This window comes from Aricia agestis, chromosome 4 (genome assembly GCF_905147365.1).
Source record: "Aricia agestis chromosome 4, ilAriAges1.1, whole genome shotgun sequence".
In the NCBI taxonomy this organism is placed as follows: Eukaryota; Metazoa; Arthropoda; class Insecta; order Lepidoptera; family Lycaenidae; genus Aricia; species Aricia agestis.
The window spans coordinates 9,126,975-9,147,710 of NC_056409.1; the positions used below are offsets into that span (position 1 = coordinate 9,126,975).

Here is a 20,736-nt window from a genome sequence, read left to right on the forward strand (position 1 = left end):
AACTTTGCTCACAATACACTTATTGTTTACGTTGGTCTATTTGGAGCATTAAGTAACTATGGTCCTTGGGCAATTCGCTGTAAGGCTTGTGAATGTATGACTCACCTCAAGCAATTATCCAGTGAGGAAGCTATGCGATTCCAAAACAATAGCTAAGGTCTACAGGTAGCACAGTACACGGTACCTACAATAATAATTACCGAAAACCGTACAAAAGTCTACTTACAATGAGTATTATCATATTCATAGCGATAAAGCCGCCTTTGTGCTCATGCTGAGTTCATGTAAATCCTTTTATTGTTTGTTATATATTGAGCATAATAAAGCATATTCAATATTCATTTATTATTTCTCATCCAAGGATCAGCTTTCTATTGTTTTCAGTCCATCTTATATTTTATTCTCTAGAACTTGCCAAAAAGATGTGAAAAGAAGCCCAAACATGAAAATGTAGAGTCACAGATGAACTATTTAGAAAAAGAAATACTTCTATGGTGTCTCGTAGCTTCCTATTCTCATAGCTTGTATTGGGCGACGAGGCTAATATGTAACCTTAGACTATGGATTGTTAATTAAAGACGTTTTACGGAATAAGGCACGTCTAAGGATTACTCATGAATCATGCACATGTTTGCTCAGTTACTGAGTAGTGAGTACAGTACACAACATTATACTTGTTCCTATGGAACTTTTCCATTATAATTATTATAGCGCATCATACACGGCTAAGATAAGATTGAAGCTACAACATCTCTCGCTATTAAAATAAACCATCACATACGGTAAGGATCATATTATGTATATTTCGAATTACTGAAGCATTTTTACAAGACATCTTAATATAAAATCTAATTATACGTTCGCCGTATGACTGTGTAAATGTAATGCACAAAGTTTTTATTATTCGTAGAATGCACATAATATTTTCTTGAAATAGAACCGACTTCCAAACGAAAACAATAACATTACAATTATTCTTAAATATGAACTAAAATGTATTAAATCATTCTTTATCTTTCAGAATTTGCATTAACCACAACTATTTCTTGCAAAGCGGAGCCGAGACGACCACGTAAGGTTTACCCTGTGAAAAAAATAATATGAGATCTCATGTAGAGCCAAGCTTCTGAATCTACACGGCCTAACTCTTCTGACCCTAACTTAAACAAATTCTACATACCAGTAAATATGTACGGTTTCGCCGTTTCGCTACCGTCGTGGAGGTTATGTGAATATTCAGTTTCTGATCTGAAGTTAGTAATGATTGGTGTTGTCGACTGTACTCGTAATGGCTCCTATTTCAATGTAATTTTTATATCAGAAGAAACTGATATGGCTTTGATTAGTCCTAATGAACGAAAGATCACGCCTTTCATGGATTTATAAGAGTTGAAGCGCTAATAGAACGATCGTAAATGAAATTTTATATCGTTCGTAGGCGTATAAGCATAATTTAATAGATAATATGTAAATGATCTATAAATAATCGTTTAGAATTAAACATAATATTAAGGTAAAAACCAGTCACTGTATTATGTAGACAAAGCGGTTCGTAATGCTTGCCAATAAAATGTTGCTGATTCTTCTTACCCAAGCGCCCGAACCCAATGTTTTGAAATGTTTATTACCTGAAAAGAAAAAAAAATAAGTAAAACTTAAGTATACATTGTCTTAAGTGTGGACTAAATCAAAAAAGTTAAAGTCATGAATGATGAAGAACAAAATAACTGAATTCTTAAAAGTGAGCCATTTAGGTATGTGTGCAATGGGTAACAACCCATACATATATTGTGATAAGCGGCCATAAGATGCCATAAGTAGTCACAGATCAAACAGTTACTACGTGTACGTACGTTTGTACGTTTGCTGTAGTACTCTATATTATATTAAGCAAAACACATTACATAACGCACAGTGTACACATTTGATAACCTTGCCGGAACTTAGAGGTTATTAAGAATGCAAATTGCAAATGTGTGTTGAATTATTCATGTAATCGTTATTATTGATAGTACATTAATTTTGTATCTTACTCTTAAATTTATAATATTATTTGTTTGCTAAACAAAGGTAACAGGTTAACAGTTTCGACTTCAGGTTTTTTAATTACTTTGTTCTTATAATAATCTGTATTCTATCTATAGTATCAAATTCTTTATGTGATCAGTCATGACCATAATCCAGTGTTTTTTCGAACCTTTTTTTTTTATTCTCGTCTCTACAGAAGTTTTGCAACCCCCCCCTCCCCAAGGGGTCTCCTCCAGAGGTTGAAAAAAACTGCAATCATCTATGAATTATAGGCGTCGGCTAGGCATTGTGGTGGTAGTTAGGTATGCGTAGCGGCGCGTCGAGATCGGACAGACCACACTGTGGCGAGGGAAAGTGCCGCATATTACTAGAATTCACGTGCAAATTGGAATATTCAAATGTATAATATAGACTAATAAGTTCTGGATACACAACATAGTAATTAGTAGCCTAGGCTGGATACTATGTTATATATCTTTAAGCTTAAACGGTATTACCAATTTAGATCGAAATTCGTTGAGACAATTTCATAGACGAAAAAGACATAAGATAGTTTTTGTATCGGAAAAATGTATGTCCCGCACGATAAACGAATTCTGACGTAACGGAGTTGCAGTAGTCTAGTCCAACAAAATGTTAATGTTATTCAGAGACTCTTAGTCGCTACAGATATGCAATAATATTTAGAAAACTGCAAATTGCAATCCATCCTAACTCTCAAGTTTACGAGTCTCTTCTGTACAGAATAACCTGTAATTCTGTTCAAAGCAGCCTAGAATTATCGAACTTAAACCAATTTTATTGGACAACTACGAATGAGTGTGTCCAGTATAATTGATGTTCTACCAGGTAAAGTGTAAGGAAACATGACGCAACTACGTGATGTTTAACGTTGTTACGTTGATCGAGTGTCGCCGTGACTGATTGTACAACAGCCGTTTAATTCCTCTCGTAAACATTTACAATTAACAGTTACATACATGTCCGTTTGTACATTGTTACACAAGGAATGAAAATATTCAATACAATGCAATTGTATTCAAACTGAAGCTCTACTAAAAAGAACCTAATGAAAATTGCTTCATTTTATAAGGTGTATTTTACGGACTCTATAGCCTTTAAGCCAAATTGCCAATCATATACAGGGTGTAACAAAAATAAGTGATAATACTTTAGGGTGTATACGTGTTCCTCGTAGAGAGTTCACTGTGAAAGTAGCAGCTCTGAAAGACATTTTTTTTTACTTTTGTGTGGGCAAGCGCCCGAACGTCACGAGTTTCCCCATACAAAAGTGAAAAAAAAAATTGGTCTTTCAGCGCTGCTACTTTCACAGTGAACTCTCTATAAGAAACACATACACACCCTAAAGTATTATCACTTATTTTTGTTACACCTTTTATATAGCAAACACTTTTAAAAAGCCTACCAAGCAATATATAACATTTTCTCCTAAAACAGGAATAATATCTCTTGAAACGCTTTACTCTAAATACAAAATTGATGAGTCATTATAATAACAATTTACGAATAAATTGAATGTCGCAACAGCGGAGGAGGCGCAGCGAGCGAATGCACTGACCTCAAAACTGGACGAGATCGATGAGCTACACGTGGGCTGCCCACAGGTTACTGAGCACAAAGGCTAAATCAAATAATGGAGAGAAAGAGAGAGAAAATAGAGAAAAATAGAGAAGAGATTAACAAACAATCCGAAATACCTGAACGTATACTTTCGATAGAGTGAAATGTAATGATGTACCTACCATATATGTAAAGATGTATGTACTAGGTTTTTTATCCCGGAAAATATATGATTCCCGTGGGACACATTATTATCACATATAAGTCCCAGGTGTATCCATAAAGCCGCTGGCAACTAATGGTTTTTCTTCAAGTCTGTGTCGGAAGAAATTATTGAATAGTTGATTCCCACGGCTCTATGCGTGTCAATTTTTATTCATTTAGGTATTGCTAGTTCTCGGTAAATAATAAATATGTATCGAAATACAATATTTCTAGATTTCTTACTCAAAATATATACTTACTTTAAATACTTAGCTAAAATTTATATAGCCTAATAAGGCAAAATGTTTGTTTAAAATTTTGTGAAAATATAAAAAAGATGAAACAAAGTTCGCATAATTTTCATTTTTTTTCCTTTAATTTTAATTTGCTTTAAAAAAAATATTTCACAAACTCGACGACTTTTTACTTTATGAAGTAAAAAGTTATTCGACGAATATACCAATTTTCATTCATAATTAAAATTAATTTATTAACATTGTCATTGTACAAGTAAATTAAGTTTTTTAGTAAGTACTGTATTAATTTTTATCACTTAAATACTGAATTTTTAAATGAAAATTGAAACAACGTTTGTGAAGGTAGCAGTCTATCGTTAACTGACCTGTATCCAAATTCCCATCTCCGGCAATCTGTTGCTGAAATGGAGCGCGGTTGACCGTGCCAAATGTGAACTGCGGACGCCAAATAAATTAACTGCCATATTGAAAAACATACTAACATTTAAAGGTTATAGATTAAGCATTGGTCTCGCTTCAGTTAGAGCGCTAACGAAATACCAATCATAAATCTATGACCATCCATAAAAACATTTATAACATATTTTACTTTGTTCTGAAATTATTTCTAATTCCATTTACAAAGCGAAAGAAACTATATTTTATATTGTTCTGGAATTATTTCTAATTCCTCTTACAAAGCGAAAGAAACTACAAACATTGAAATATCTTTATTGCAAGGAACAACAATCTTAAAGGGTTAAATAAAGCGGTTGTGTAATGATTCATGATTGTAATTTGTATGTAACTATGTTTAACTAATGAATGCAAAATAGGTGCGAATATAGAACCTCCTACTATTTTAAAGTCGGCCGAAAACGACTGAACAGCGGGGCTAAAATGGTCACATTTAGCAATTCTTCTTCTTTATTTATGGCGGCCATTTAGCAATTCCTCTCAATCAATTCAGCAAATTAATTGTCAAAACTGTCAAACTGACAAATGTCAAATAAGTACGAATTACTAGACATGAATTGCAAGCAGAATTGCATTTTGTGATTTAAAAAAAAGAATTATCATATCATGATTCATATTGTGATTCTCTACAGCGACCATTTTAGCCCGCATTAATCAGGTAAACACATGGGTGAGTAGTGTGAGTACTGAGTACCCATGTGTTTGAAGTGACTGAAGACTGTGGAAACAGTTCGCACGAGCCACGAGCTTCCGTGTTTCGTGACGGCAATTAGTTAATCTGCATATTACGAAAGTATGTCAGATGGACCACTATCGGATCTCCCAACCGCTTGCGACACTCTTATGTAAAGACGATTATAATGCATTTAAAACAATGGCAAATTGCAATACATTGTTATCCCATTGCAAAAGTTGCAAGATCTTTAGGTTTGGTTTGAAGCGATAACGAGTTAGAAGATCTGGATTCGTTTAACGAACCTTGTTTGTTGACAAAACATTTTTAAATTAAAGCATAAATAATGATTATGAACAGATTTAAAGCCATTAAGTCAGCAAATTCTACATTCTGTAAATACTTGTTTGTAAGTATTGACTACCTACACATATTAACACAATACATATGCTTACACCGTTGGTAAATTACAAATACTGTGTACGTAAAGGTAGGCTAGCTATAGAAGAAAGGTTAGACAGTTCGTAAAATTATAATTACATTATTGTTAAAGTCAATTTTTGACTCGCTGCTTGGATGAGACCATATTAGGTCATCGAGGTACCATAAAATAGAATATATGTAGGTATATTCAAATTTAATATCTCAACCAACATCATGACTATATGGGCGTTAAACTAAGCTTTCCTTCTTATTACCAAACTAATTGAACCAAACTAATTGGAGCCATAAAACAAAGCAATGAAACCGGCCTAACTCAATATAGCACTAACAAATAAACAGTATTTGATTACGAGTTGTGTTTGCTCCCTAATTTAAACACGGGCACATTACGACTGATTAAATTGAAACTGATTCCGATGCTCTCAATTCGGGCATTTCATATTGCTATACTGTGATTTGGGCCTTGGCCTATCATTGTAGAGGCAGAGGTTCAAAACTTTTTGTCATATTCTTGGTAGTGCACCAATCATGATAATAATAATAAGGGTTTTAGAAGAATATAATACAACATTATACCTATAAATGTTCTCAATATTTCTTAGTTTACATTTCATCGATTACTATAATACTAGTAAAGGATAATAAATTAACATTTTCACAGTCCACGCGGTATCCAAACGGATACGAAAACGTGGTTACCGTGGAGTCCATGTATCCAAAAGGATGCATTGGCATTTGGCACTGAATAAAGCATAGAAAAATAAGCAGTATAGAAGTATATAAAAATAAACATCTATATTCTATATATATATAAAACTCAAAGGTTCCTGACTGACATGGTGATCTATCAACGCACAGCCCAAACCACTGGACGGATCGGGCTGAAATTTTGCATGCAGGTAGATATTATGACGAAGGCATCCGCTAAGAAAGGATTTTGATAAATTCCAACCCCAAGGTGTTAAAATACGGGATGAAAGTTTGTATAAAACAATACTTCTTAACGCGAGCGAAGCCGCGGGCAAAAGCTACAATGAATATTGGAGTGGACTCGTGGGGCTAGTTTTTGTTTTTGTATGGTGGACTGTGAGTCTGTGAAAGTGTTAAAATAGCTAGCAAAATATAGTGTCTTTGGCTACTCCGCAAATAAACATAAAATGTGACCTTAAATAAAAAAAAATTGGTATTTTCTACATAATATTTGATGTTAATAAGTGAGCATCACTAAATAAGTAAAAAAACCAAAGGTTGGTAGTAACTTTCAAATTACGAAGTTGCATTGAAATTTGAGCTTTGTGTTCCGGTAATACGATCGTAGAGCATGTACCGGTTGTGTATGTATGCCGAATTTCAATATGGATTTGATGACAATCGGCTTACAATGGTGCTGACCTAAATTATAAGCGTGTTCCCACTTTACAATGGATTTATGTGTCCGATTACCGATAGTTATAATCAATATAGAGACTGCTTCCAGCAGTAATCAATAACAGAGACTACTGGAAGAAACTGCTTCCAGCAGTAAGGCCGCCATTTCAAACTGTTTTTTTTTTCTCTTTCTCTTGTATCCATTGTCAACTGATTTGTTTCACTAATGCAAATGGTTTGAATAAAGAGTTTTTTTATATTTTAAAGAGACACGTGGAGGTAAGTGTTTGTGCAGGTAAATCATTATTAAAAGAGACCATAATATTGTATGTAAGAACAAGGAACCAAATACTACACTTTTTGCTAAAAATAGATATTTTAACATATATAAATGAAACATATTACTCTATAAAATTCTATTGTAATAGAAATAAAAATTATCCAGCATTTACTTATATTATTTACGAAATAATGAACTAAAAAGTACAAAATAGTGGGGTACTACAAGCCAGAAACGAAATATGTATTACATAATATACATATTTTGTTTACTAGCTTGTAGGGTGATGATAAAGCTCGCTTTTCCCAGTTACTAGTCGTTAGGGTAAAGACAAATACAGTCGAGGCAAATGCTGTTCAGAATTCTTGACCACAAAGATAATAAATGACGAGCAAAACTGGCTGAGGGAAATTTATGGATCCACAGACTAATCTATCGTTCTAATAAAGTAAGCCAACTGTGAATGCCCGGTTTTTCCACACAAAGGATCGCAGGAAAGAATTTTTATTGCACATAGAGGATCCGAGGTCACAGCCGACATTGTCTGCGTCATAAAATAAACGTCTTTATCGCTCGGAGATAAAATTCCATCGTCTCCATAATGTCATATTAATAGCTCGAGATAGGGTTAACTTCAGCCTTGACCAGATAAAGTAACCACATAAACGGGAATCGGGAACGTCGTTATACTGAACATAAAGCACTGAAACTATTCTTCTTGAAACTTACATCGCAAAGTGGAAATTAAAAGAGAAATAGCGGTTTATTTACCAACACGTTATAGCGAGGATAAATCAATCGTACAAAATTCTATAGTTATTTTTTTTTTCTTTTTTTTTATGAAATAAGGGGGCAAACGAGCAAACGGGTCACCTGATGGAAAGCAACTTCCGTCGCCCATGGACACTCGCAGCATCAGAAGAGCTGCAAGTGCGTTGCCGGCCTTTTAAGAGGGAATAGGGTAATAGGGGAGGGTAGGGAAGGGAAGGGAATAGGGTAGGGGTTAGGGGATTGGGCCTCCGGTAAACTCACTCACTCGGCGAAACACAGCGCAAGCGCTGTTTCACGTCGGTTTTCTGTGAGAACGTGGTATTTATCCGGTCGAGCCGGCCCATTCATGCCGAAGCATGGCTCTCCCACGTATAATAGTTATTAGCTTAGGACGATATTTAATTTAGAAAGAAAATGTACGAACTGAGAGTAATTACTTTAAACTGACAATATTCTCTACATAATTATTCCCAACTCGTAACCACTCCACATCTTCTCTTTTGTTTTTATTTCAGTCACATAAGAATTGATGAACCGTTATTTTACATTACATCCATATTACATTACACTCACAACGAATACGAAAGATGCATCAGCGAGCGACGACGAAGAAATTTGAATTTAGATTATCCAATCGCCCGAGTGTCGTTGAACTATTTTTGACCAATCATCATGAGCATAAAAATGTAATAATAAATTCGGAAACTTCAATTTGTTTGGCGAAAATCCGTAATATCAAGGGATCGTGATGTGATTCGATACGGGATTTTTCTCAGCATTTCGTAGCCTCTCCAAATCCACTGTAATGATATTTCCGATATCCCATTTTCCGCTCTCGAGGCCCAACCATTTCGCAATTCGCAGCAAACATTGCAAACTTATTTTAGTGGAAATTATGTAAAAGGTTCGTACACCTTTCTTATTAGAAGCAGCTAAAATGTCTACATTTAAAGGTATATATGAGTTATTAAAAATGTTTTGTAAATTCTAAATATTTGTACTGACTACTCGTTACGTAAGTGTGGATGTGCACAAGCTTGCTACTAGGTAGCTACTGTATGGCTACTGTAGCAACGATACACAAGTATTTGAACAGGTAAGCTTGCAACATTGACTGCAATCGAGAATATCTCTCGATGGCTCTCGAGCGGGAGGAACGTGCTGAAATGCGAGAAACTGACAAAGAAAGGAATTCGACACACCTCACCAGTCGAGTGTCGCACGCCGCACGCGCAGATTACTGGTATTACCGACCTCAATCCAGGAACAAACTACCGTATACTCAAAATACTGGTTGAACGCAAAGGATGTCTTTTCGGAGCGTACATTTTTCAGCAATAAAAGAGACCTGTTTTCAGCAATGTTTACTTTAAAGTTACAAGCTTACTTACTTGTTTATGAAATTACACTTGGACTAATTTTAAAAGACACACTGTGCATGTCATCGTGTAAATCTACTTATTTATACATATTTGATTAAGTATAAAAAAATAACGATTCGAAGGTACGTAGATTATCTAATATACAATATAATATTATGGAAAACTTTTCATGTCTTATGAGAAAAATATGTAAGTAGACAAACTTAGCACATAATATTATACACACAAAGTTCAGTCTCTATATTGGTTTTATATTCTTGCTCCGAAGAATATTGTTGTTTATAATAGCGACGTTGGCGTACCTCTAGGGAGTAATTAAGGAGAAAAGGTGAAGTACCTACTTGTTTATGAAAATTTACCGTCTTATACTTTTGTAGATACGGCTATAACATAATAATTATTGCTACAAGCAAAAGTAAATTACCTACTCTATCGATAAAGTGAGAACATGAGAATCGTAAGTTTTGGTAAACCGTAAATATAATAATAATAATCATAAGAATATTTTTTATGCTTTTGGGTAATTAATTATTTGTAAATTTCAGACGAAAATATATGGTTACCTCCGTAGGATTTAGTTTTGCTCGATCATATAAAAGTCTAGATAGGTATGTACCATACTATTATAAGCACAATGATTGAATGAACTATCCTATGCAAGAGTCGAGTTGCAAAATAGAGCTCGTCTCATTAATTAATCTTCAAGATTCAGCCAAGAAGCCCACGTAAGTTGGAGTAAGCACTACCACAGCACTACGCCCACTATTAATAGCATACAAGTGTCAAGTTTCTTATACACCTCGTAGTTATCGCCCCGTTGTTAGTTGTAGAGGTCTGTCATCAATCATCATCACTGTTGCCACACGATCTTACGAAATAAACTTGAGTACCCACAGAGGTGATCGGTACTGTGTGACTGACATTGATCGGCTTGGCGCCAAACAAATAAAACGATTTTTTGCCATTTGTTGGCAATACAATGTTTTTACAACTAAAAATTATTAATTTTTTATTCTTTATAAACACCTACCTTATAAAAAATCTGATTGCCCCCCCTCCCCCTCGCCCAGAACCTGGGTATGTTGCCCCCCCCCTGGCCCTGAACCTGGGTACGCCCATGACGGTTTGTACTCAAATAATGAGAATACGAAATAATGAAAGTGGAAAAGAATAAATATATAATGAAGACAAAATATTATTTTGCATAAAATGTGGTGTATTTTAATCAGCTTAACAATACGGCAAAGATAATGAGGTCAGAGAACGTGCGGGCAAAAGCGTCGATACCACCAACATGTGTATGATAATTCGATCCTATAAATTGTATTACAGTGCAATGACTTACAGACTACAGTAATTATATCTTATTACTGTGATTAAACGAGCAGAAAATTCAGTTATTCGCGAACATAGAGTAAGCAAGTTTTGCAAACTCTATGTGAAGCTAAGGGTAATTACTTTTAGGACTCGGTTTTATTATTGGATGTAGCAGTATATTTTCAAAACTTCAAGACAGTCGAGTCTATCTTGAAGTTTTAAAGCATATTGGCTTTAAACTGAATTTACAGCTTGCTTAATAATCCTTTGTCTGCAAACATTTTGCTAACGGCATCAAAATTAATATTAAAATATTCACTCCCCTAATTCTTTCAGCGCAAACCGAACTGTCGAGAGCACTTTTTGTCGTGCTCCAATACTCTCAGGTTTGAATGTCTGGGTACCGTTAGAAAAAAAAATGCAAGGTAACAGAAATATAATGCTTATATTTTTGCATGCTTTCTAAATATTTATTTTAATTTTATTTTACGTAAATGTCATGCTTACCCAACTGTGCGCTACCATTTATTTTTCTACTTAACAATTTAAATAATATAATTTATAAAAGCCTTCGCTGAAATTGGCTTTCCCGTTTATGCTACTAACAATTACTATACTTACTACTTATGTTACTAATTATTTAGATGGAAAAATAACCGCTTGTATTGTCATTTGTCACAGCAAATATCTAATTTAAGTATTAGGTTGGTAGATGATTCGGTGAAGTTCGTATCACTTTCCTACTAATATTAACCTCCCTGGACGTCCACGAACATATCAAGGCTAAAATCAGCCAAATCGGTTCAGACATTCTCGAGTTTTAGCTAGAGAGAGTAACAAAATTTTAAATTCATTTTATTTATTTGTCTAGACTAGATCATATTATGATAATCGTTAACTAAGACAATGAAGCGTGAAAAACATAACATCTGCTAGATTGTAAAGTTTTTGGTTTTAAAATTATATTTTGCTGTCACATAATATGGATCCGATCAAAAGTTTAAGACAATTCATATCAAATTTGCTGACCGTCAGCCACAACTTACAATAATTATTATTGTGCAGATGTGCATACGCAATGCCGCTTCGAAAGCCTTTTGTTTTTGACGACCGCCCTTCATTACAGGAAACTCTGTTACAAGTTACAACTCTTTCATAACACCAAAACACTGGTCGCATTTCACTATAGCAATTTCTCAATAACTTTGTTAGTTCAAAATTAAACTGTTATGCATTTCCTGTTTAACCTTTGTATTCGTCAAGTTTAGAATCAATAGCTGACATTTATATTGTGAAATTCATGTTACAAAATTGTATTTGTATTTCTAAATTCGTACTCGTAGGTGCTTACTTAAAATCGTTTGCAGTTATTGCAATGAATTGATTATTATTATGGGAAAGGTTTTTTTTTAATTAGTTACAATATAATCATTTATGTATTAGATTCATCGTCGTCATTGTTACAAATAATTTTTTAAATTGTCCACGGCTGAATGTAGACTATTAACTCATCAATCCCCAAGCGGCAGCCGGCTGCCGCATAACAATAATTGAAAAACTATTGTGTCTACGATACCCGCGATGAAGGTGTTACCGCGGCTACGAGGAACAAACGAGCGCCAATCATCCCGAACAGGTTTCCATCTTCATCGGTATTATAATGATTTTTAAACTTCATTTTATATATACTTGGAACTAATAGAACGGATGAATATTGAACATTCTTTAAGAATCGATACTAGACCGATGGAAAGTCGATACCTCATCGTGCATAGCGGACAAGTGCGTATCGCGTTACAAAAATCTCGTGTCGTCGCCCGCATCCTGTTCTTTAAATATCCGGGACTTTTGTTTTCTCGCCCACAAGTGCAGACTATACTGTATAAGATTATCTACATAAAAAAAATCCTTAAACAGTTAAGGTGGTAGATTGTAGACAAAGTAATATTTTATACAGCTTATACTGCGTTAACTCAACTTTGGCGTTATTGGATTTCAACCTTAGTACAAAGTTATGATTAATTTGTTCTTAGTTGGTTAATATGAACTTTGATATGCTATTTCTAATGAGGTCAGGTCTGAGGTCAAACTCACTGGAGTGCGAAGTTTTGCCGCCGATGGATAGTGAAATTTACATATTCGCTCGTCGTATGCTTTATGCTGAATAACTACGGGTTAAACCGAAGTAATACATACCTACAGATGTTAAAATAAAATAAAAATACTGGGAGAGTAAAAGAAACATACGTACCAACAGTTCATAATATACTTTGACTCCAAATTTTTAATGTAGAGCTAGAATAGCTTGCCTTGAAGACATAGAAACGAAAATAATTCAAACACGAGTTCTGTACTCTGCACTCATAATGTCCTATTCAATCAGTATTTCAAGGACCAAATGAATTCGTTGAATCAGAATATGAGTTCAAAAAGACGAAAGAGTTAACTGGGACCTATGTCGTGACTTGTAACCCAAAATCTTAGAGATATATACACTGGATCACAAGAAAGTTTCGATTTTCTCAATCCATACACTGAAACATCTCAAAAGAAGATACATCTTCAATAAACAGTAATAGGACGTAGTAGTTTTTTCTTCCACGAGGCAATGAATCGGATCGGCTTCACACGGGCGATTTCGCATACGTAACCTACTGATCGACTAACCAATTTCAGTTATCGCCATTGATCTCTATTTTTTACTCGGCTGGCTGACAGATTTTATACTATGACTTGATTTACTACTCTTACTAGCTAACTTTTACCTGTTAAATATTTCTCGTTAGACGTGGACTCTTATAAATTGTTCTTGTATTGACTGTTCAGTGTTTAATATTAGCCAGACTTATCCATTGCTATTAAATTACGCGTGGTTAAGGATGGGGGTTAGTTTTTTAGGACTCGTGCAAACCTCGACCGAAAAGTAGCAAAGTTAGCTAATCGTATTTTTAAGGTGACGCCGCGTTAAAGTAAAAAAACGTTTAGGATGTGTTTTAGATCGCTTGTTTTCTATGAGAGGCCGGGCGGGTCTTTCATAGAAAACAAGAAATGGAACAGCAAGAAATGGAAAGAGCGTAAGCGACAAATTGGTTTTTGTCGCGTACTTAATTTAAAAACCATAAATATATTTCAAAGCTATGGGCAAATTATACTGTTTGCTTGAACTAATCTATGTACAAATTTTGGAAGCTTAAATCACTGTCCTCTGTTGGCAAAATTAGAATCCCTGTTTTCATAGAGGTCTTTTTGATTTATTAAAGTAATGATGAATACTGACAATGAACTTTAATTTCTTAGTTTTAGTCATTGTTGAGAAAAATCGATATCGCTGCAGCCAAATTATCAAGGCGTCACCTTAATTACTGCACACAGCACAGTCACATCTCTGTTAAGTACTAAGGTTTTTTAGGGTTCCGTACCCAAAGGGTAAAAACGGGACCCTATTACTGAGACTTCGATGTCTGTCCGTCTGTCCATCTGTCTCCAGGCTGTAACTCAAAAACCGCTATAGCTAGACTTCTGAAATTTTCATAGATTGTGTACTTATATCTGTTGCCGCTATAACAACAAATCCTAAAAAAAAATTAAAAAATATTTAAGGGGGGCTCCCATACAACAAACGTGACTTTTTTGGCCTTTTTTGCTCGTAATCAATAATGGTAGCTGGTCGGCACTTGAAATACTCACATTATTCTTAAGTTTTGTACTTTAATAATTAATAATAAAATTAAAATAAAATAAGTAAATATTTAAAGGGGTCCCATGTAAAAAACAATTTTTTGCCAACTTTCGCTCAATAACGGTACGGAACCCTTCATCCGACTCGCACTTGGCTGATTTTTAAAAAGAGCTCTACTCTTTTCGGCAGGTTTTTTCATTAAATTTAATTTAGTACTAGAGATGTGCCGACTAGTCGGTAAAGCCGACTATCCGGCCACTTTTTTAGTCGGCGACTAGTCGGTGAATAGTCGGCAAAAAGCGCCGACTAATCGGCTTTTTACTTTTTTTGCTATTATTGAAATTACATTAAAGAAAAACCTTGATTATTATTTATAATGTGTTTAAGTAAGTATATATCACACTCGATCAGTGTTACACATTTTAAAATTAAATGAAGTGTTTCTGAAATTACTTGCTAGTAAAGAAATTATTTTTGTAAATATCTTAACAACAAATTAAGTATGTATTATTAAATCGAGATTTCATGTAGGTAGTAGGTACATGAAATAGGTATTAATGAAAATCATCAACTGTATCATAGAAACAAAATAAAGTAACGTACGCGAAGTAGGTACCAAAACATAACACGATTCGACACGTTTGCAGGAGGCGTGTGCGACTTACCCGCGAAACAGCAGTGAAAAAGCGTTACGGAAACTTCCGAAACCATGATCGGCTTGGCCGACTAGTCGGCTGATTAGTCGGCTTCTTTGCAACCGACTAATCGGCTAGTCGGCTAGTCGGCCAATGTCATGATCGGCACATCTCTATTTAGTACCTTTTCGGGTCTTCACTCTTCAGATTATACTTCAGATATTCTAAGCCTCGTGCTCTCTTGTTCAAATAGTAATTGCCTGGACCTTTTTCGATAAGTACAATGTTTAAGTTCAATGTCAAGTCGGAAGCTAGACAATTTTTGAGATAGCGCCGCGCCACCAACAGCAAACCGGCTTGACGGCAAATGCAGAGTCAACAGGTAGGCTATAGGGCACTGACCTACAGTCGCCGGTGCTTGCTGCATGAATGGCACAAGCTGTACAGCTAGTAGAATAAGTGCAAGCAGTCAGGACGATTTTATTCCATAACTGTTCAGACTAGAGATTGGAAACGGAAACTATACAATACATAATGTAACTTAAGTGCGTCTAATAAATTAAAGAAGTACTTAAATCAAATGACAAAATATTGTGCTAAAGAACTAAAGTACATAATAAGATGAATCTTAAGTTCCTTGTAAGTTTGAATAGTCAGTAATTAAAATAATTTAAAAGTTACTCACCTTATTCTCTCAACTGAACGCGAAACACTTCGTTTCGAGTTAGTTACAAGCCTATGTCCTTATGAACTTAAAGGTCTACTTTCACCGGTTAACGCCAGACCAAAGAATCGACGACCATATACGGCCCTCTCTTGCGTTAAGCACGAGTCGTTTTTGCGTTTTTTTATTGATACAGTAACGTTCAATCGCAAGTCGCAACGGTAAATTACAAAAAGCACTTCACACACACTAATATTTGACCACTTCTGAATCACCGCACAACTTTATTAGACATTTACAAGTTTTGTCTCATGATTAACATGCGCGGGCAACAAAAGCAGTAAACTTTTTTTAGATGTCGGTTAAATTTAACAACACGTCAATCCATGGCGACGGCGCCGCGCGAATGGCATAAGGCATTCAAAGTTTTGGTGCCGCCTGCCGGCTGGCCGCGACCCGCAAGCGACGAGCGACTGCAACGAATACTATACTCAGTACTCACATGGAGAGCGACTGTGAATAAAGCGACAACCGCGGTGAAGTTTGAACCGTTTGGGAGAAAAGAATGGCTTTCTGAGAAATAAAGCGCGTGAGCGTGACAGAAAATATTATAACGACCGTGCGTGCGACGGAGACCTTCCATAAGCCCCCAATACACGCTGCCGTTGTGCAGAAAACATAACCAATAATTATTACCGTAACAGCTAAGCAGATACCATTTTATAGTACAAAATACAAATATAATCTTAACAGGGTTGAAAATAAATTAAAAAATAACAATAATAGTTATGTTATTCTAACGAATTAATTACTTATATACCTGCAGTGTGTCACTTTTCATGATCATAATATTACAATGGCGAAATGTGATAATTATATTATTATGTACTATGGTACTACTAAAGTCTACAATAATATTCGTGCAGGAGAGCTTCTTAAGAGGAGTCCAGACCGCCGTTTTTCCATACAAACGTTTTCCCCTATTTCCTCCCTGGATAATGCCGGTAGAGTTATGATTTTTTTCCTGAATATCTATGGCCACTATTAGCATGTCCCTATGTTTTCGTTTTTTTCATAATTTTATTATTAAAAAAGATAAGAACGTCCAAAAACCCAAAAAAATGGCCAGATTTTCCTCTGTGTTCAAACACCCAGAAAACAAAACTGGCTAAAATATACAAAAAAAATAAAACATAGGAACACAATATATCAAGCCTTGCTTTAAGTAATTCTTAATGAAATAACAAAACAAAAGTTTCGAAAATCGGTTCACAAACGGCGGAGTAATCGTTGAACATACACAAATAAAAAAAAAATAAAAAAAAATATCACAGCCGAACATATAACCTCCTCCTTTTTGGAAGTCGGTAAAAAAGTACTTAATCGGTTGAGTTTTGGAGGAGGAATCAGCGGACAACGAATCGATGATTTTCAGTTCTTTTATTAGAACTTTGGTCGTGTTGTCTCTATCGCGCTCTGCGGTGGGAGACTTGAGATTGGTGATGTCTCACCAATCTCAAGTCTCCCACAATAGGTATTTGGAAATGTATTGCTGTCGCAATACATTTCCAAATACCTATTTTCAATTTCTCTCGCCACTGGTGTATCCTCTTAACTATTTCTTGTCTGAGGATAATCAAGTTTGGAACCAATAGGAAACATAGTTTTCATATCAAACTGTTTTATTGCTTATAACAAAATATTATTACTAAACCTATGAAATACAAAAATAACACTTAATTTGTGTTCTTCCAAATCGAAATCCCTTAGTCATAAGTTCATAACTCATAAGATTAGACTTAGGTTTTAATTAGTATGTAGTGATTTTAGTTTTGGTTCATAAAATAATAAATTTGTATAAAACTGGTGTCACAGTGTTTGTGCGCAAACTCCTCTAAAATGGCTCAATCGATTTTAATGAAATTTTGTATTTATTGGGCCTGAGAATAGGTTTTTACATATTATATACTTTTTATATTAATACTAGAAATAATTTATGTATTATGGCAAAACAACTTTTGCCAGGTCAGCTAGTAATATACAATACAATACAACCTTATAATGTAAGACACACCCAGTAAAAAATTTTATAAACTGTAAAATTTATTTAAAATAATATAATTTCTGAACAAATTATATTTATAAATTTTACAGTTTACAAAATATGTAAAGATAGAAGTTTATTAATACAATAATAATAATTATAAATAAAATAGTTTAATGTGACTTTACTTTATTTGGTCTCTGAATTTATTAATTATTAACATTATTTACAAATTGACCTTAATGTAATTTTGAATACGGGTGTCCAGGAAAGTGACGTCCAAAAAAAATATTTAGATAGCTTATGTCCAGGCCCCAGGAGTATCCAAATTACCCCCCATGTATGTTCCGCGATTTTTTGTCATTTTAACGTTACAAAAAAATTTTTTGCAAAAACTCACTAGAATTTTAAAAAAATATATTAAACTAACCCAGCCGTCTTTTTTCTGAAAATCATTAAAAAATTCGTAACTCGAAAACGACAAAAAAATCGCGGATGGTGGTAATTCGGATACCCCTGGACATAAGCTATCCAAATTTATTTTTGGATGTCTCTTTCCTGGATACCCTGTATATAACATCAATAAGCAAAAAACCCAGCACTTATGTAATATTTTACTAATAATTATAACTTCTTACAAAACTTAAATTAAGTGGTGAATTACACAACAAGATATTTAGAGAGTACATTACAGTATACATTTTGGAAGTAAAAATATTACAATATTTAAAATTTACGTAGTCAGATCATATCTATAATATAAAAAAATTAGTCGCTGAATGTGTTGCTATGCTCAAAACTCGAGAACGGCTGAACGGATTGGGCTGATTTTAGTCTTGAAATATTCGTAGAAGTCCAGGGAAGGTTTTAAAGTGACCTGTGACATGAAGTTCACCGGGACAGCTAGTTATCAATATTTATTTTATACACATAAAAAATACTTTTAATAATACATTATTATCATTGTCTTATTAAATCTAGAGGAATGCTATCATCTGTTTGTAAAAGTAAGTTTGATGTGAGATGCGGTGGTGCTGTCACACCTCCAAGCTTTGTACTTCTCGTTGGCTGCAAGCTCAGGAATCTCTTTCGTAAAGTTAGCACAATGGTATTAATAAAACCTATTAAAATATAAATACCACCAATAATAGAGAATAGTCTCAACATAAACTGTAATAAGTTCTCTCTTTCCTGGTAGACTGTCACCTTTAGACCTGCAAAGTCATATTTAAAATATATTCCTGGCACTCCATGTGAACCCTTCGAGTGGCTCACTGGCCTTTCCAATTCTTTTACTGAGTACTGATTGGCTTTGATCATATCGAATTCAGTGTATATTACAGTTGGAACTACATCAATGAAGTACTGATACAAGGTGTTTTCATCTTTTGCAATTTTTTCGTCTCCTTCTAAAGGATAAATTATGCCTCTATATGGCAAACCAAAGCTTAGTCTGTGTATCCTGTGGCTAAAGTTTTGTGGAGTATCATCAAAAAGCATGTTCAAATGGATATGACCACGGGGTAAATGGAGACTCTTTCCTGCTGTTATATGAAAATTTCCTGCAACTTTATTCAACATTAAATTCCCTTCCAATCTGCAGGCGTCAGGCCTTCGGTTTGGTTTTAGTTTCCTTTCGGGTATAGTCGCTCGTATTGATTCGTGTCCTCTTTTCCACATCAACTGATATATGGAATGATATTCTTCTCGCAAGTATGAATTCAGATGCTTGACAGCGTCGAAAGCGTCTTGTTGTTCCTGCGATAACTCAAACCATGTATCTTCTTCGCGTAGTTCACCAAAACTATAAACACTTTGAGACGTGGAGTCCAAAATATCAGCACCGATGTTGGAACACGGCATTGCGACCGTTATATCGATGTTTATTAGTACTTTCCAGTCATAATTAGTATCAGGCACAAATTTAAAAACAAGATTGCTATCTAAGTAATATGTTACTTCGCTGTAGACCAACCACACAATTAATAAAAATGTTAAAACAGTAAAAGTACCGCCTACCGGCGTGCTATCGGTGAACTCGTTCGGTACTTTGGGAAAAGCATCTAGTTCTCTAACTTTTTCCACTATTTTCTTTTTCCCTCTGTATCTAATCATGATTAACAATTGTATTAAATATTTTCATAAAGATTCTTAAATAGAGGTAAATATTAGCAGAATATTTCTTCTCGTAGAAAAACACTAGGAAAACTCAAAACACCACAGAAAATATACAATACAAACGTTGACGTAGGACGTCATACGTCAACGTCACGTCATGCAATGTCACGATACTTTTTTTTACTTTTTATGGCACTTCGGCTATAAAACCATGGATTGGACAGTGTCGAGTAAATGGCGGGAAATATGTTAATTTAATCATCATTTTCATGTATCATCAGATCAGTCTAGTCAAAGTCTAAGGAGAACAGCTGTCAAAAATGACGTTTTTGTATGATGGCAGCGTTATTTTTTTTCGCCACGTTCATTCAAAGCAATTAAAGTCTTGTTGAGCTGTAAAGGCCTGATAGATGCAGTACGAACTAGCACGCGAGTTTTAAGTTCGCGAACTTACTCGGCTCGACGTCGTCGGTGACACCCAAGAATCGCGGACTCTGGATTATCATGCGCCTAGGCTCACGGTTCGCGGCCCGTGGCTCGTGGCTCGCGGCTCGCGGCTCGCGGCTCGCGGCTCTTTGCTGACACACAGGCGAATAAGATCGTCGAGCCATAGGTCCGCGTACTTACTCGCACGTATGGAGGGTAGATGGAGGAGAACTTCTTCTTCTGAAAGAATCTTATATGGGGGATATTTGAAAAAGTGTTCAGCTAGCTACGCAGTAAATAACAGTTGAAAAATCATCCAAGAGTGGCGCGGGCGCTAGCTGCAGCAAAGGGTATGGAATGAATGTAGCCGTTGCAGTGACAAAATATAAATTGAAGTTAGCCGATTAAA

General features: G+C 35.0%; 2 protein-coding genes across 2 annotated transcripts in view; both read right to left on the minus strand.

The window, feature by feature from the left end:
* LOC121726573 overlaps window positions 1-16,205 on the minus strand; it is a 92,358-nt gene extending 76,153 nt beyond the window's left edge. Inside the window, exon 1 of the mRNA XM_042113981.1 lies at window positions 15,761-16,205. The gene's annotated coding sequence lies outside the window, so the exon portion shown is untranslated. The remainder of the gene's footprint in view (window positions 1-15,760) is intronic.
* Window positions 16,206-18,696: 2,491 nt separating this feature from the next.
* LOC121726574 (endoplasmic reticulum-Golgi intermediate compartment protein 2) lies at window positions 18,697-19,972 on the minus strand. The gene has a single exon (XM_042113986.1). It carries the CDS (start codon window positions 19,896-19,898, stop codon window positions 18,744-18,746), a length of 1,155 nt encoding a protein of 384 aa, XP_041969920.1. The 5' UTR covers window positions 19,899-19,972; the 3' UTR covers window positions 18,697-18,743.
* Between the last annotated feature and the right edge of the window lie 764 nt (window positions 19,973-20,736).

Bases quoted from the DNA above. Each gene is read 5' to 3' on its own strand.
- LOC121726574 (XM_042113986.1), bottom strand. From the start codon at position 19,898: ATGATTAGATACAGAGGGAAAAAGAAAATAGTGGAAAAAGTTAGAGAA.